At 40.6% G+C, this 18,656-nt stretch overlaps 1 protein-coding gene across 3 annotated transcripts in view; it reads right to left on the bottom strand.

Annotated features, from left to right (window-relative positions):
- farp1 (FERM, RhoGEF (ARHGEF) and pleckstrin domain protein 1 (chondrocyte-derived)) overlaps positions 1 to 18,656 on the bottom strand; it is a 63,103-nt gene that overhangs the window by 19,023 nt on the left and 25,424 nt on the right. For 2 of the 3 annotated variants that reach the window (XM_030780784.1, XM_030780785.1), the window contains exons 3-13: positions 13,864 to 13,968; positions 12,679 to 12,721; positions 12,455 to 12,533; positions 8,560 to 8,657; positions 6,503 to 6,617; positions 5,434 to 5,581; positions 4,923 to 5,018; positions 4,518 to 4,684; positions 4,029 to 4,097; positions 3,404 to 3,479; positions 2,757 to 2,979 (exon numbers count right to left, since the gene is read on the bottom strand). In XM_030780784.1, the coding sequence (XP_030636644.1) occupies positions 2,757 to 2,979; positions 3,404 to 3,479; positions 4,029 to 4,097; positions 4,518 to 4,684; positions 4,923 to 5,018; positions 5,434 to 5,581; positions 6,503 to 6,617; positions 8,560 to 8,657; positions 12,455 to 12,533; positions 12,679 to 12,721; positions 13,864 to 13,968 (1,219 nt within the window). The remainder of the gene's footprint in view (positions 1 to 2,756; positions 2,980 to 3,403; positions 3,480 to 4,028; positions 4,098 to 4,517; positions 4,685 to 4,922; positions 5,019 to 5,433; positions 5,582 to 6,502; positions 6,618 to 8,559; positions 8,658 to 12,454; positions 12,534 to 12,678; positions 12,722 to 13,863; positions 13,969 to 18,656) is intronic. The other variant, XM_030780786.1, reaches the window with a different exon arrangement.

Raw genomic sequence — 18,656 nt, 5'->3', positions numbered from 1 at the left:
AGAAACAGACATTGGGGGGGAAGGAGACAAAGGCATCCCACAAGTACATGCTGGCGAAACAAGAGTTTAAATTGCATTGCGGTCACATCATCATACACAGTTCATACAATCAGATTCTGTCCAAAAAAAGACACATGAAGCGTTGCAAATGAGTTGCACACAGAGGACACTGATGAGGATGCAGTACCAGTGGTGTTAATTACTCCGTTACGGAGACCAAAAAAAAAACACCGCAGAGAGAAGGAAAACACAGTGAGGCATTATATTTTACAAAATAAGGTCGGTGCATGCTGGGAAATGAGAAAGCCAACATCAAACCAAGTTAGCAGCTCAGTTTGGTGCTTTCTCCGGGGAAATGTACGGTGATAACAGCATAGTCATTCTGTATCCAAGTCGAAATAAAAATATCACATTTGCTTGGAATGAGTGATACAAAACACCTAATGACAAAAAAAAATGCTCTACAGAAATTAAAATATCAATACCACCTAAAAAATCACAGGTAAAGATAACTGCAAGCAACGTCTAACAAAAGACCACCCAACTGGAAATGACAAGTCATTTACAATCTAGCACACAAAAACAGAAAACCAACCAAACGAATTAATCAACCCTCAGGCTTGTGCTAATCTGGAAATAAGAAGGACTGGAGTTTATCTTATACCGCTGTAACACTACATCTGACCGAGTGTCTGTAATAAAGGCCGACTAATGCTGCTGTAATACTCCTCAAATAATATCAATGCCTATCAATGTGATATTTTTGAGATACATGTATGTGAGATACATTTTTGAGTGACAATACTAAGATTAACCCATCTGTACCTAAACAAATACTACCGTAAACACAAGACACATGAAACTCTGGACTGACTGAGAAGTGCGAGGCATTTCAGGTTATGCCACATAAAAAAGATCTATAACTCGAAAAAGAGTATGAGCCCGTTTGAAATGACTTGATCGAACATGGACCACTACTAAGTACTTTTGTTCTTACGTGTTCTATAAAAATATAAACACAAATTACAAAGTAGTTTTTACTATGGTAATCATATCTAACAGTTTTAGCAGTATCATAACACTATAAGCATTTAACAATTTACATCTGATAAAGTCTTTGATTTACCAATTAATCTGACTTGTATTTACACGAGTAAAGGCTTCTGTTTCAAAAACAATCTGCCCCCTTTGGACCAACTTATTGGCCTTATTTTGAAACTCTGTCTGTGTACCTCAGATAAATGTCTTTAACTTTTCAATAATAATCACAGCATTATGGCATCAGTAAAATGATTAATGACATACAAATCATATTAGCAAAATCTAGACCTGAAACTTGAACCATTCTGATCTTTCTCCTCAGGTCTGTTTACACTGATGTTGCTTTTAACATTGGCACTTTGAGAGAATCTCCCTTGATTCCAAATCTAGATATACAACTCAGTCAAACTTTCTGATTTGATAACATTTGATTTCTTTTGTAGAGGCTCTTCAAACACAAGCATTCAAAATGTCTTAAAAAGTCCTCTAAGTAGACTGGACTAGAATGACCTCAGTCCTAACAAGAAGCGAGCCAGCTTTAGCCCCTTAAAAATTCTAATAGCACACACTGTCCTCTCATAACTGACAAATTCATTTCATTGCCTAATTTGTTGGATCTTTTTGCGGCAAAAAGTGTATAGTTCAGCAACTAAACACCCTTGCCCCATCCTCGTCACTGAAATGATAGCCATAGCTACCATTCTCCTCCTCATTAGCCTCATCGTCCAGCTTCAGACTGCCGAAGGAGAACTTGCGATCAGGCATAGGGGAAGAGCTAACAGCTCCTGGGTTGCCATACACTAGCGGGTTACTGTATGAGCTACTGCCCACGTCAGACTCAGTATCGCTGGATTCACTGCCACTGCTAGTGGAGCCGTCAATCATCCGGACAGAGCCACTGTGGTCACTAGCGCTCAGCCGGCTGCCATAACGCCGCTGGACCGTGTTAGAACGGGGCTGACCAGGCACTGTGAGCCCATTGGAGGCTTTGTGACGCTCCAGTGCAGCCATGCTGTCAGCTCTGGAGGTACGTGTCTGGGCTGGAGTTGAGCTCATCTGACTGAGGATCAGGGGATCCGTGTCAGAGCGGTTGCGCAGGCCGTTCTGCAGTTTCTGCAGCTGCGGCGAGTGGCTAACGATGGGGGAATAGCTGCCATAATGCGGCACTTCTGGCCCAGGTCGGCCATTGCTAAAGTACTGGCCACCTTGATTCCAGCGAGGCGGACGGGCACTGTGGCCATTCTGCTCTGCCTGACTGAGTGAACTTGTCCGATGGAAGGTACTCATAGCAGGGCTGGAGTTTGAGCTCCTGGTAACTGGTGCACGGTCAATTGGTGACAGGGGACCACGGCGGTCACCCCCTCGAAACATTTCATCCAGCAGGGTGCTATTAAGGGGAGGAGTACGGGTGGAACCATTTCTGTAAAATGACCCATTAGACAACTGACCATCATCAATAACATCACGCACCAAACCAAACTGGTAGTTGTTCACTGATGGGGAATCCCTGAACCTATTCTTATTTGACCCTCGGCTACCCTTTTCATTGTGGCGGTACCCGTTAAAGACCCCCTCCCTGCCCCCTCCATGACCCAATGGCTCATCCTCATCATTGTCATGTGTGCTAGAGTGAGACCTGGTGATGTGGCCCTTAACCACATCGTATTCGCTATCTATGTCACTGCAGTCAATGTAGGGGATGGAGGAGCTGCTACCCTTGGCAGCCCGTAATGCTGGACCTGCATTCGGATGCTCAGGTTTCTGCTGGTGCTGTCTGGAAGGAGATGGCCGTGACAGAGCTGCTCCCTCGTCTGAAGTTCTGTCACGGTGTCCGTTTGGCTGTGAAGCCAGGCTACCCTGGAGAGCTGGGTTCTCCACAGTCACCTGTGTTCGTTGAAGGAGAGTGTCCGTCTGTTCTAATGAAGCGCCACCAAATTTCTACAAAGAAGAAAATGAGTCGGTAAAGGACAAGGCACAGAGGAAAAAGGTGAGTGGATAAAAACAGACAGCTGACAACTGACAACATCTGATACAGGTACAAAGTCGATTTCAACCAGAGGTGCTCAAATCCTGTCCTTAGAGGGCCAATGTCCCGCTCTTCTTGCAAAACAACCACATATGGACTCTGGCTGAAGAGAACACTGACTTGTTTTCCAGGTAAAAAGCAGCATCTAACTGAGAGGTGAAAAGAAAAAGCAGCAGGACTTTGGCTCTCCAGGACCAGATTTGGGCACTTCTGATTTCAACTATGCTCAGCTGGACACAACTGCCTTTAACAAAAAAAAAACTGTTCTGGACAGCATTACTCTACATGTCAACACAGAGGTCAACTGGATGGAGTGGATGAGGCAAAGACACTAACTTCTTTTGGCATTTCGGAACTCAGATGGGAAGACATTGGAGAAAAGCCGCTGTTGGACTGAATTTTACTGTGCTTCCTGTGGGGTTGAACAAGTGAAACAGAATGACATCATAAAATGTGGTAGAACTTCAAACTATGAAAAGCAACCAATTAATTGTCCACCATTCCTACATCCCATCTTAACATAACACAACAAGCAACACTTTGTTTAAACACACACAATTTGACAGAATAAGTAAAATACACACTGTGAACACAATATGGACCATCCTATAATACAGTGGTTCTCAACTCCAGTGCTGAGGGCCTCCTGTCCTGCACGTCTTTGTTTAACTCTTCATTATCACAGTTAATGCAGCTCATCAAGGACTTGGTGATTAACTGATCGGTGGAATCAGGTGTGTCAGTCCTGAGCTCAGAGGAGTTAAAACTCAGACGTACAGGAATGTGGGCCCTCAGGCCTGGAGTTGAGAACCGCTGCTATAATACATCGTTCCATAGACATTCATGGTTCACAGCTCTTGTTCAGGAGTACGAAACATAACTCATATATGTTGACTAGAGAAATTATTGCCACAAAAAATATACCATCATTTAGCCTTAAAAGGTCAATGGCGAACCTCACCTTTCAAAGGGAATCTTTTTGAATTCTGAGTCCTTCACGTAATCAATCACCTGCCTCTGTGTGCGGCCACTGGTGAGAGGAGAGGATAGAAAAGTTAATAAACAAATAGAAATATCCTACTGACAAAAACATCAGTTAAGCAAAAGTAGGTCAAACTGCAGTGAATGCTTTTCTCTGCTTCACATAGAAATGCTGATAAAACAGCTTTCTATCAAACATGTCATCATGCATTTCAAATATGCTCTTCTACCAAAGCATTTTTTCTAAGTCCATGAAGCAGGATTCTGAATCATAAGGAACGAGCTTGCTTTCCATGTACCTTTGAGGAGAAATTCTACATGAAATGGACTTCAAATACATATTCTTCAGACATGTATCCATTAAGCATCACTGATATGCTTACAACCGCCAGTGAACAATCGAAATATCCCTGCACCAACTATTCTGTCACAGTGCTGGGAACTAACTTAACAGTTCGGAGCTTCGTACCTGAATCTGAAAGAAGATCCCCTGGTGAAGAGGACCGGTTTGGGCTTCGGTTTGGGTTCCTCAAAGAGCCGGAAGAACGCATGATACTCCACGCAAATCTTCCAGAACACCTTACAGCAGTCCCGGCTGGCCATCATGAACTCAAGTGTGTCCTGGTAGTTACTCTGCTACAAAGAGGTGATGACTTGAATAAGCATATAGCCCTTCACATCATAGAGATACTTTTCGTCTAGGTGCATTTGAACTCAAATTGGATCTATCCACTCATCAAAAGTCTTATCATCACCAAAGTTAATTACAAAACAGATTATGTCTTAGATTTAACTAAACAGGTTTTAACTTTGAAATGCATTTCAAACGATTACGGTGTACAGCTATGGAGATGGTACTAAATAACTGACTTACATTGAGGTCTGGCCTCAGTTTGATGAGAAAACGCTTCCTCTTGAAGCTAAGCTTGCGCACTTTAGACCAGTTGAAAGCATTAATCTTCGTGTGACCCTTTAGAAGAATGCATTAAGGGAATTTTAGAGGCCAGGCAAAGCATACCATGGAAGCCTTCATCATCACAAACCTTCTAGATTTCAAACACAAGAAGCACTGAGTAATACTAAGTAAATTCTCAGATTTCAGAATCCAGATAACCCTCTGACCTGCTTGCTACCCAATTCAAAAATAGTTTCCTTTTTTTTCCTTTTTGGGACTTCAAATATAACGAGAGAAAAAAAATGATCCATATCTGAAATTTCACAATTAAACAAAAAAACAAACAAACCAAAGAAACAACTGTTACCAGAAAATGCTAAATGGGCCATCTTAAATGGTTAATTTATCAGCTTTCTAAGTGATAGAATGAAATGTATCTTCCTTCTTTTTTTTTTTTTTATTTATTTGAAACTATATCTAGCAGAGTCACCTGAAAGACCAGAACACCAGTGTGTGCCACTGCCAGACTCAGTTTGGTGCCCTCTCGGTCTTTGGCAGGATGAAGGCGGATGCCATACATCTCCAGCCTGCGGCCGATCTCTAGAAGCTGGTAGTCTGACTCAGCTGGTGTCTGCCCACTGATGAGAGACAGCATATGGTCACTCTGTTAAAACATTCTTTTCCTCTAAGTCCATGGGTTTTGCGTGGGTGAATATTTTGTGAGCAAAATGTCAAAGATACTGTGGAGGAAAAAATCAGTATGACCAGCAAAAACATACACACCAAAAATGGCCAAAAAAAAAGAGAGAGAGGCTCTAATCTGATTTTGGAAAATGACTTCCTTCCCTCTATGCGGGTTGTTTAATTAGTAATCTGCTCTTCAGCTGGGCTCACTGGGATACTGTACAGAGCCAGTTTAAAAAAAGAAGTCTTCTGAACACACTGATCCATCAGAGCTTACAGGGGAAAAAAAAATCTGCACTTGAATTGTCAAAGAATAAACTAAAATTAAATTTACAGAACATTCCTATGCCAGCCACCTGCAGGCAACTCACACTGTATGTACTCATGCCAAAGTTGGACTGAGAGGGGATATTAAATAATCTCCTTTAGTACTGAAAAAATGCAGCCATTTCAACAGAGATATAAAGCAGAAAATTCTTTAAGGGCAAACGGCCAAGCTGCCAGCATGTTCACCCACTACGCTGGTAAATGCAGAGCAGCCAGAATGAAAGGCAAAGAAAACCCACAGTGGATTCTGGGGCTGACCAAGACTGTGGGGAAGACACACGCATTTGCCCACAATAGCAACCTCCCTTAGACAATTAAATAACCAATTACCACTCCAACACAGTGTCACGCTGCTCTCTGTGTGTGTGCACATATAGGTTTTGCCTGATGCCTTGACAATGAACGTGACTGATTCAAACAAGCAACATCAGCTCACAAAAGATCCAGCGTTGTAGCCACCAGCAGTAAAAAAAAGCCTCCCCACACTTACTCCTATATACAATCACACACACCAACAATTAGATAAGGAGGTGCGGGGAAAAACTCACACATGCTTGCGATGGTATTCTGTGATCTTATCCATCAAGGCATCCTGGTCAGGAATGTACTTGTTGTTGAGGAGGTGCTGTCGACACTGTACCTCATCAAAGTCCCCAATCTCAGCTGAGCAGATGCAGAAGAGAAGGTCATGAATTTAAAAACAAAACAAAACAAAACAAAAAAACCCTGAAGCTGAGCATCTGAATGACAAACTGCTGGGATACAGATAGACAGATTTTCTCCTGGTGGGTTACACAACTGAGGGGTTTTATTCCACATATTACTGAAAACACTCAATTCTACTTTTCATTAGCTCATTACAGATTTGACTGGTTAAGGTGTGTTTACACAGTGCTGGAGAAAAAACCTACACACTCTTCTGCCTTCAAAAACAAGGCTAACTCTGTTATATGACAGTAATTGTAAACAGCTATGAAAAACCAAAAACGATGAGTGACACCGTTTGGAACTAAACAGTTGGTGGTCTGTTATAAAGCACCTTCCTTCTATTTTAAACCATCATTTTCAATGAATTAGTCATTCCCTAAATGACAGCACCACATGAAACCACAATATAATATATTTATATTATATGAATCCAAAATTGTACGAATTACAATATCAGTTAATTTACTCCTCTCTATGCCATGGATGCCTTATTTAAGGCAAATAAAATACAGGTTTATCTGCGTCTCCCTCAAAATTTCAAGTCTAAGGCTTCTCAAAATAAGACAGCTTAAAATAGAAATGGGACTGCTGGACATTCATTTATAATTTATCAAATCAAATGGCAATTCATCAAATGTCAATCAATCGCTTAATCAATTTGATCTGTCACTTCGACTGGCACCCAGAGACTCTGGGCATCAAAGGAATCTAGTAAGGGAATATCACTCGAACTGTCCTTTTTTTGGGCTTATGTCTGAGCCCATTAGCAATTCTACGACAGGCTTGCTCATTTCACTTAAGGGGAAGGACTGGCCAGTATCCATAGCAACAAAGCAGTTTGCAATTTGTAGAGCAGAACTACAGTGTGTTTGACACAATTTTGAAAATGGTTCAGCAGCACAAACAACATCAGATATAATCTGCTCCTGCCACTCAATTTGTCATTTCATAGAAAAACATCTCAGTTCAGTGACATTTAGGCAAACCCTTATATGGCAAATGTCAAACACACAGAGACACACACACACACACACACACACGGGCGTAACCACGTATACTTTGCGGGGTCGTGTCCCCCCCCAATACTGAGAAAATACCAATCTAGAGAATATGTTAAAAATGTGTTCTCCTTTTGGGAACCCAGTCAACGGATCGGTCTCTTGTTATTTCCTATTTATTTTCAATTAATTTCCATTTGTTAAGGAAAACATAAGTGTATGACCGCCTCAATAAGTGTATGACATACTTTGGGTGTGTCATTTTTCCCCCCATTGGAAACTGTCCTATTCGCTACTACTGGAAAAGGCATAATTCTAACTTATAGGTGTGTTTAAAGTCAGTAAACAGTAAGCACCTGACCAAAACAAAACAAAGTGGAAGGGCAGCCACTATCTCAGAGAAATCACAGATTATTCCTTTAAATGTGAACTCAAATGGCCAGTGTAGTCCTCAAAACTATGTTCTAAATGAGGGAATTTTCATATATGAATGTGGGAAATGCACTTAAAAAAAAAAAAAAAATCCGCAGGAGGGCTCTCATTTGGACCCCCCAGTGTCAATACCATGGTTACGCCCTTGCACACGCACATGACCACACATAACCAAACACATACACACACACACACACACACACACACACACAGGAAAGTAAAACTAATAGTAGGGCTAGATAAAGTGTTGTGGTAAAGATTACTCTGTTCAGTGGTTGCGGAGGTTTGTTACAGTACTTAACGAATCAAATAAACATGTAAAGGAGGAAACTAAAACAAAGAAGGGGGAACACAGAAAGTTAAGATGAGGACACAGGGTCAAAAGTTTTAGTGTGTGCTTCTCTACAGTCTCCTACATCAAGATTTTCCACCCCTTCCTACAGAAAAAAAACACAAGCGTTCCTTACACTGAACGATGTGAGACACCAGCAAGGCAGCACTGCTGTCATTGCAGGTTAGACGCCCACATGCTAGGTCATGCTTGATCTGTAAGGCAAAGAGGTACCTGAGAGAGAGAGAGAGAGAGAGAGAGAGAGAGAGAGAGAGAGAGAGAGAGAGATACAGAGAGCATTAACGCATTAACACTTTTTCTGGTTTGTCAAAATCTCACCACTGGGAGGAAATGAGACCAGCACTAGTTAAATACAGTGTTTCTCAGTCGCCTAAACTGGCATGCAAGTCTTTTTCCAGCCTCTGTTTGATCCCCGTGAAATTGCTGAGGAAAGAGCGGCAGATTACTGTGCAAATGCAGCTATAATTGGATGCATTTTTTTTTCCATTTACATAAAGTTGAACACTTACAGAGAACAAAAATGTTGCTATACACAATTCCTGCTCCTGACACTAACAGTGGCATTATATATATGCCTAACTAATCTCATACTAAACAGCCAAAGAGAACACTGTCACAGAACAAACAGTATTTTATTGGATACATAAACAGGCTTTGTAATGCAATGCCTTTCTGCCTTGACATTGAGCTGATCCCGCTCTCTGTGGCCACATCAAATAAACACTTTTTGCCTAAGACCACAAACATGTTCTGATAAGTTGTTTGCATTAAAGACCAAAAAGTGTGTTAAAACATACAGACAAAGATAACCTACTCATATACACACACTTTTACTGTCTGCAAAATTCAGGTTTGTTTCCCTTTACAAAGCAGGCAAAGGAGTGTTAAATTACTTTAATGTCATGTTTATATAGAGCAGGACCTGTTGCCAAGGAATGGCTCAGCAGCCTAATCTCAGAGTGCCCATAAAAACTCTACTAAATGTGCTATAGAGCCCCATACGCATGGTCTACGGAGCTGGCCCCATTCCCTAGTCAGTTAAACGTCTGCTGACAGAGCTTCTAATCTAAATAGAAACCTTTCATTCCCTTGCAGTGAAGAGTGTCCTTTTGAAAAGAAGTCACAGAGACACAAGCTCTAAATAGAGCTCTGCTTACTCCAAATACAGATCTAGGATCAGTGGCTCTCAAAAGCTCCTTAATCTTCCCCATTACATGTTACGATGGTAAAACTGACCTCAGGTCATGAAAAGAGACTCATAGCATGTCCTCTCATCGTACATCAGGGAGTTAACCTAGCATGCAAGATGCTAAAAGTCCAGATAATCCAGACAACAATAACCTTTTCATAATGGACACATCACAGCAGTAAAGTAGCCCGGCAAACTGGCTTCGGAGCTCCAGACAGGCAAAAGAAACAGACAGAGAAAGAGAGAGAGAGAGAGAGAGAGAGAGAGAGAGAGAGAGACAGAGAGAGTGAGTGAGTGAGTGGGTGGGTGAGTGAGTGAGTGAGTGAGTGAGTGAGTGAGTGGGTGGGTGAGTGAGTGAGTAAGTGAGTGAGTGAGTGAGTGAGTGAGTGAGAGAGACAGACAGACAGACAGACAGACAGACAGACAGAGAGAGAGAATGTAAGAGAGAGAGGGAAAGACAGAGAGAGAGAGAGAGAGACAGAGAGACAGAGAGAGAGAGATTCTGGGGAGTCTGCCAGTCTTTGGACAGATTTACTACCCCTCATGGGGATTTGCGACAGGAAGCCTCTCATGTATACAGCTGTCATCATAAGGAGAAATAAGACTTCACTTTGTCCATTCCTTATATTCAAATGGCGATAAAACCAAGTCAAGGCATTTACAGCTTCATAAACAAAGCAACTCAAAATTAACATAAATGTAAACGTAAATCTAAACATCAAAAGTAGAGTGGAGAGAGTATGTTTATGTTTATTAAAGATCAGAAGATGGGATTTGGGAATATATTGATGGATTACAGCACAAATCACTCCAGTATCTAACTGGCTGAAGCTAAACTGTTTCCTTTAAATGTGAAAAAAAAACATGTTATCTGCTGCTCTATCATAGAGAGACAAATTCAATCACATTCTGCATGACAGTAAAGCTGACAAACCAAATAATCTCTGAAGAGATTACAAAATAATACAAATATCATCTAAGCTTATAGATCACACCAAAAGGCTTTAGCATAGAATGTGTAATATAAAGCACGCAACTTTAGGCACATTGTACTAAAATACGCCAAAACACAGTTTGCAACAAGCACACACTGCCTTAAAAGAACAAACAATACATCAGCGAAATAGGTACTGTAGCATCAGTTCCTCAAAAGCCAATATTGCCCTATTTTATTCAAAGCACACAACAGATTCACCAAGTCACGTATTAATGCAATCCATCTGCTGAGTCAACTATTTTTCATAAACCTATCACAAGCTTTTATCAAAGCTTATGATCATCAGGTTACCCAAACTCTGAGTAAAAATGGCCAATCTAATGTTGAGGCTTTTTGTGGTATTGTTTCAATTCGTAATTCACAAGCCACTGCATACCTTATCATACACACCTGAAAATCTGATGAGGGTGAACAGTTCCAAAGAAGTAACAAAATTTAAAACTGCAGCTAACGGCTCAGAGTAAGAGGAAAAGTTCACCTCAAGTGCCTTTAAAAAAGCAAATATGTATATTACTGTAAAGCACCTGGCTCCACAGGATTGTTTATTGAGCTCCGTAACCTTTCTCTCACAAACTCAACTTCCAATGAGACTGTCTGCACAGTCAAGTTTCTAATCTGTGAGACCACTTTGATTTTGGGCACGACTGATCAATAGGGTCTTAATTCGCTTAGTAATGAATAAAATCTATTCATTTAGCTCTAATAGCAAACCATTCATGTAACTATTATCTGGTTTCTGTTGTAGAAAAAGAACTGTGCAGGAAAATTTCATTTTGAAGGCATAACAAATGTCATAACAAAATTTCATCAAGAGAACAAGAAGGCTTGTAGGAACATTTTAAGCATTTCTGCCCGAGGGTGACCTTTTTCAGCATGGCCTGTATCTACAATAAACCCTCCCTGTTCACAGCGTCCTTGGGTGGAGGAAAACATAGCTCCTAAAGGAAACTCTGGAGATGCAGACAAAGGAATGAGGCGTCGGTCATCTTTCCTCTGTGAGAGTTTTTTTTTTTTTTTTTTCCTAAATTATATCCATCCAAGCGCAGAGCTCTTGTTCTAACAGGACCAACTAGCCTCTTGAGTGAGTGCTGACTAACAGTAGGCCTAACTTGTCATTCAACACCGTCTATCATAAAGTGAACAGAGGCATAACATAAGCATGGCAAATTTATGTCAGACTACAACAAGCTACTTAGCACATTAACTATATAAAAGATCGTTTGACCATAAAGAACAGATTAATGACACATCAACAAATAACATCTGCTCTTTACAATCTATGTTGGTCTATTGGCATTAACCACTATTGAATCATCAGCATGATCTTCCAAGCCATTTTACCACTATGAGACAAAGAAAAGATGCTACAAAGTTGCTCACAGTCAGACGTCTGACGAGAGTTTAACTAAACACAGGTATAATTTAGTAAAAACTGTTTATAGCATAAGACAGTGATATTTTTGTATTTTGTCAGAACTTCTTTTAATGAAGCTTAGAGTACACTTCCAGATCGGTCCGTCAAACGTATACTAAACTTCATTAACATGAGACTAGCATAGCCTCAATGTGTCCAAGTGTCTTTTTCTAGTGAATGCTTGCTAAATTTACTCCACAGAAAGGGGTTTAAGTTTGGCCTGCTCAATAATGCTTGAGAAAGTGCTTTGTTTTCATTATTCAAGCAGATGTATGCGATAAAAAATCTGAGATTTGGAATTTATCTATTTTTTGAAAAGCAGGCAAAGAGGATTATAAATACTATCCTCTAATAAAATCATGAAGTGGATATTCAGAAACATACACAAAAAAATGGAATACAAATTTTACCTAGTCAACTCCTCAAGCAGCTGAGTGTGGTCAGGAGGGAAAAACTTCACCACAAATCGCAAGATTGTATTTTTGGGACCTGCAAAAGAAAGCAGACCATGAAGAAATGAACAGATTGATGTAATTGCTTCTTTTCATTAGCTACGTGAGTGAATGAAAGCAATGAAAATAAAATGCTAGTGCAGAACCAGCTGCTGAAAGTTCAACAATGCCTTTAAACTTACGCCTGATTTGCTTCATAATGGGCTTGAGTAAGTCCAGCCACACCTATAGGACAGAATAATAAGGAGGAAAAAAAAGAAGTGTTTGTTTCAGGTTAAAAAAAATCAAGTGTGCCACATAATTCATAAGAAGTCGTGCCGAAATTCATAAATATTGAGATTTCATTTGCAAAGTTTCTTACACCACAGCATTTCCATATTTTAGTCCTGTTGTTACATTTCAGAGAGGCTTCGTAACACATCATAACAGGACCTACGAGAGCCAAAGAGGCGCAAGACACTTGAACATACGTGCGCATTTAAGTCCAAATGCCTCCTTTAAGCCTTGTAAACCCCTGTGCCCTTGCTTGAGGTCAAAGTTCAAGGACAGGGTCAAGACACTAACCAATTTTTCCAGAGATACCTTCAGCTTTGGGAACCACTGGTGGACAGCCAATTGTTAACTGAGGCAGCTTCACCCCCCCCCCCCCCCCCCCCCCCCCCCCCCCCCCCCCAAAAAAAAAAATTTAGACTGTAAACCCCTTTGAGATGAAGAGTTTGGACAGAAAGACTGTGTGAGTAAGATTAAATGCTTCATTGTTCGCATACCCCAATTGTTGCCTGATGTCTAATGCTGCACAGCTGAGCACCGCTTGGCAACGTTCCAGTAGGTCCCAGATTGCTGTACTTAATGAAAATATTCACCCACATATGTTCATCATAATACTTAAGCCCAAGCTCTCAGTGCTCTCAAACAGCAGATTAAAATATGATATTGGTAATGGTCCTACTGAGGAATACACTGAAATGTATTCTGCAAACAGAAAAAAAAAATGCCTAAAGGAGGATAAAGCTGGCACTGAAGCATTGCCAACCACTGGCTCTGAAGAACAACATTTCATTATTGTTAGTATCTATGAAGGGACATTTTGAGAAACTCTTACGTAAACTGACTGCATACTGCCAGGAATGAAGTCCACGGGATATTTAAACGAGTCTCTCTCACCGGTCTCATATATTTTACATGACTAGCGTTTTTGTGAACTCTCCTCTTTGGAGTACAGCCTGGAGCCATGGCTTTTAGCAGTTTTGCCATAGCCATTTCAAAATTCCACGCAAGGATGTGAAAGTTCTGCTTCTTTAGTGCGGACTCAAGCATTTTCTTTATGCTGGGAATAAATGTAAAAAGCAAATCTCAACATCACTCACTGTCATTTTGCGGTGGTCCTGATACTCCAAGCCAAAGTAGTCGCCCTCAATCAAGTTGAGGTGGCTACAGATCAGGTCAAACAGAAGCTTTCCTGGAGCTCTTTGCTGTGGAGACAAAGAAAAGCAAACCATCAGAATTTGCTCTGAAAGTAAGAGCACAAACAGCTTGAATACATTTAGTGATTTTTTTTTTTTTTTTTTTTTGGTTTTGGCATTTGTTATTAAAAATGTTATAGACAAAACAAAAAATACTGCCCAAACAAACAGCTGTGTTGAATATTTAATTAATTAATTAATTAATTAGTTAGTTAATTCATTCATTTAAAAAAAAAAAAAAGGTCAAGTCTGTGGGTATGGTTTCATTTTTGTCAACGCAGAAACTATACATTTTAACTTAAAAAACATATTATGGACATATTCTTATATTATTGTATTGATAATATTTGATATGCTCTTCTACTCTATGGGTAGATGGACAGATGACACAGGCAAGCATGGCAGGACACACAGCATCATTAAAACAGACTTTCTTTTCCTAATTGGCTGTCCCTTTTCCACCACAGTTTTAACAATCCCTTCAAAGCAAGTGACCTCTGACCTCTGTACAAGGGCAGCAGCTGAGATCTCCAAGAGGAGAGAACTAAAGCTAACTGCATGTGGAACACAGCTGGGCTCATTTTTTTTCGTCCAATCATACACCGGGACTAGAGCCATGGAAACGGACCACTGACCAACAGGGAATACAGTTCTGACTGACAGCAGAGAGAGAGTCCAGAAAACCTTAAACTCTGTCGATATCTCCTCTGGCCTTCGCACAAGATCTGTTTCAAGAAAATATGAAACCTCAACCCTGAAATGCTTTAAAGCTGCACTTTGTTTGATGCTTATCTTGTAGCCAAACCATTGGTTTAAAAGAAAGAGAGAACAGTGAGTTATGAGCAGCATGTTGTACAAGCAGAAGTGTTGTGCTAAATTTAGAGTCAACAAGAGTGTACCTAGAGTTTTGAGAGCCTAATTTAAAATTCTAATCCTCATCTGGCTATGACTGGTCCACTGATCTTCCAACTCTACCCATCTAAGATTATGTTTTCAAACATCTACAGATTTTCCAAGAGTGAAAACTAGTAAAAACAACTAACCCCTTCAAAGACCTTTCTCTAGAGGATTTGTAAGGATAAGCAGAGATAATGTGGTAAATCTGCTCTGCTCTCAAGTTTAATTAATCAGAAAACAAGGGACGACAAGTTAGTCTTTCTCTCTGCTAAAATACAATCTAACACGTTGCCAGTGAATGCCCTGTAAATATATCCCTGAATTGGGCAGCAGAAACTTATTGTTGGGTTGTGGGTTTGGATGAGAGTCTGATGCTAACAGACCAAGATATTTCTTTCAATATGGTGTCATTTAAAAAAAAAAAGTCTCAAAGTGGCAATATATTCACAAGCTAATATGTGACTGCAGGAGACATGAACATTCATTTTTATATTGTTTCTGGAAAAAAAAAAAAAAAAAAAAAAAAATCCACTCATCTTAGATAAATGAGCCGTTGCCTGTGCATTCCACAGTTTTTTTTTTAGCAAGGCAGAGCTTCATGCATGTTTACAGTAATGCTAAGCTAACCCCACCATCCCCCCTTTCAGAGTGCACTACCACTCCCTGAGGAAGAAAAAGTGCAAGCCTAAAGGCGAGATACCTAGTGTGTTGTACTACAACATGTATGTCTTATGATCAAGAAACTTGCAACCTCAAAAATCCCAAATAACTGTCTCAGCGTAAAAAGTACTGCGTGACACTTATGAATCTTTAGATCCTCTTTTCCACCAGAGGGCATGTCTTAAAATTACAGTTAATTTGTTCCAGTTGCACCCATGTCAGGAAAACGTCTTCTAGTCGAGCAGTTTCTGGTTCCATGCACCTAACTGACAAACAAACCCTCCGAATGGTGCGCAAGTGGAAGGGAGGTTGTTGGCATCACTATAAAAAGTTGAAACAGCAAACAAATCCACTCCACTGAGCATGAAAATAAAATTGCAAGCGTGTGTGAGAAACGATTATCAGATTTAGCTTCATCTCTTTAATGAAATAGAGAAAACAAGTGATCTACTACTACTACAAAAAATATACAGTTTTCTTTAAGTGTGCTCTTCCTAATGATTTGAATGACTTAATATTTGTGACAGGTCTCAGGCATAGCACTTGCATGATGTATTCCCATGGGCATCTTTGTGCCCTTTTTCTCCAGTAGAGTATTCCATTATCTCCCCAAGCTGCTGTGCGCCAGCTGTATCCATGCAGTAGCAGGCAGCAGGCGAGGAGAACTGGGAGGATCATTGTAGATCAGAAGTGACCGGGCAAGCTGCCAGATCCAGCTGTCTCTCCCCTAAACCCGGTGCCAATATCTACTACTTCCAGATCCAACCACCTCCATATTGTAGCGCTGTAGGCGGTACTATTACAGAACTTTAGGTGGGCAGGGGGAAAAAAGCCATCTTATCACGCAGAGAGATGACAAGGTCACGGGAAGGTCGATGATAATCTGACCACTTGGATAAACAGATGAAGACATCTGTGTTGCTGACCAAAACCATTTCCCAGCTTGAGATGTTTGCTTTGAAACAAAAGCCCAGATAAGGGCTGCGGGGCAGTCCATCGGGCAGATGGAAAGGGGTGAAGAAAGGAAACAGACAGATTTCGAGACGTATACTTAATGCAGAAATACTGACAACTGAGCAAGAGCATATTCTGGCTCAAGCTTGACGTAAGTGCCAAAGTGAAAAGGCAGAAAAGATAACCTGATCCCCTGGATGCACTCCAACACAATCAAGAGAGAGCCCAGGTTCTACTAAAGGTGATAAATCTCAATTACAACCGCTACAATTCAACCAACACCAAATCATTTACGACATTTTCCTACGCTACCCCAAATACAAAAACAATTATACACCAGGAGTGCATCTATAATTTCCACTTGTCTTCAAATCAGTACAGGCGATGATTGTAAGTGCTACTGAAAAAAAAAGAGCACAGGTACATGTAATTACTGAATAATAATATTGATAATAATCAAAACTGGCTACTGATTAGTTTAGAATACATGACTGTGAAGACAAATGAAGTTTAGTCTTGTCTGGAGAGGTAGTGTTATACATGCACACCAAGTTAGTTGGCTGTCTGAAATTAATCACTTGGTCTCAAGGTCGAGGGCTTGTTTCAATGTCCAGTACAAATATCTGACTAAAGGCTAGCATGGTTTGTCAGGATGAAAAGTTCTTCTTTTTCTCCACTTGAGTTATGGTTGGTGTTAGTTGATCTTGGAGGAGCAGTCTGAGGCCTGACAATGCCCAAAGTACTCCAGGCACTGGCTGCTGTCCAGCTCTGAAAAAGGCCACGTTTGTGAAGGTGTCAGCACTAGTAGAGGTCATAGAGGAAAACTAAATCTGAGCAAAACAAATTCTCAGGGTGTATATAAATTCATCATTCTCATGCAGTAGAAAAAGCCAAGACTGCAGTGTGACTCTTTTTTTTTTTAGGAGAGAGTTACAGTAGCTGAGTCCCTCCCTTTCTAGGCCTCCACGTGGTCCTCTTATTAAACCCAGATGTTCCCATCCGGCTGGAACTGCTAACAGCAGCACTCACACTACCTCCCTCACTTCACATTGGAGCATTTAGATGAGTTGTTGATGTAATTAAACCAAGTGTAATCAAACTGACTGATGGATGGGTGGGTGCAAACGCACTCAGTAATATTCAGAGAGAACATCAATTCCCACAACGCTCACACAGCAAGCAATTCCTCTTTCAGTTCAACAGCTGGTCACGCCATTGACCTCCATCCCACACAGAGGCAGTTCCATCATCTTGTTTGGCAACCAAGCGTCCGATAATTATAGCAAAGGACACTGTAAACATTTATGTATTCCATTGTTTGTAAGTCCTCGGGCCTCTGAGAGACAACAAAGGGAGGTTAGGAAGAGGTGAATGACGTCAAACGACAGATGGTCTGCCAAAATTCAACTGCTGAGTCTAAGGCATACTTAAAACACAATCTTCTAGATGAGGGACTTTACTCATCTGTCTGCAAGTGTAAATGACTCAACACAAAATTTATATTCAGGTCAAGAAATTAATTCAAGAACAGTATGTATCTGTGCAGAATTTTAGGTCTACTCTACCTATAAGGAACAAAGGGGCCTGTTGAGTGAGTTGAGTAAAGCTAGATTCTCTCAACTTGGAACTATAGCAACACCACAAAATGACATCTAATTGGCACCAAAAATACACAAACTTCCGTGCTGCAATTTCAGCCAATCATTTGAGCGGTGAATTTGCAGCTCCACCAGTCAGACAAAAGTCACTATTCTGGTCAGCTCCGCTCTGCAAGATCTTTAGGCAGCCAGTCAAACAAAGAGACTGGAATCCTTCTAAGGACCTGCAAGGTATATGTACCTGTAAATGTCGACAAAAATACACAAAGAGATTTTATGAATTCATATTCACAACTTTGCAAAGTATAGTTTGCACTATATTTGGGTCTGTTTTCAGAAGCTAGCTCACTGTTTTGGATACAGTATTCATTCCCATGACCTGCATTGCCCATGGTGAAGTTTCCCACGAGGTGACAGTAGGACACATACCATAAAGATAGACCTTTTACAATTACTGTTGAGTTCATATTGAGGTTATGCCAAAGCTAAGAGCTTGTCCAACTCAAAAAGAAGCTGCTGCTTCATCGAGTGACATATCGAATTGGACTGTGAAAAATGAACGCCAAAATCCCTTACTTCAAAGTCTGA

Source organism: Chanos chanos, chromosome 7, assembly GCF_902362185.1.
Source record: "Chanos chanos chromosome 7, fChaCha1.1, whole genome shotgun sequence".
Lineage (NCBI taxonomy): Eukaryota > Metazoa > Chordata > Actinopteri > Gonorynchiformes > Chanidae > Chanos > Chanos chanos.
The sequence above is the reverse complement of the archived record's forward strand: the minus strand, read 5'-3'. Positions and strand labels throughout refer to the sequence as shown.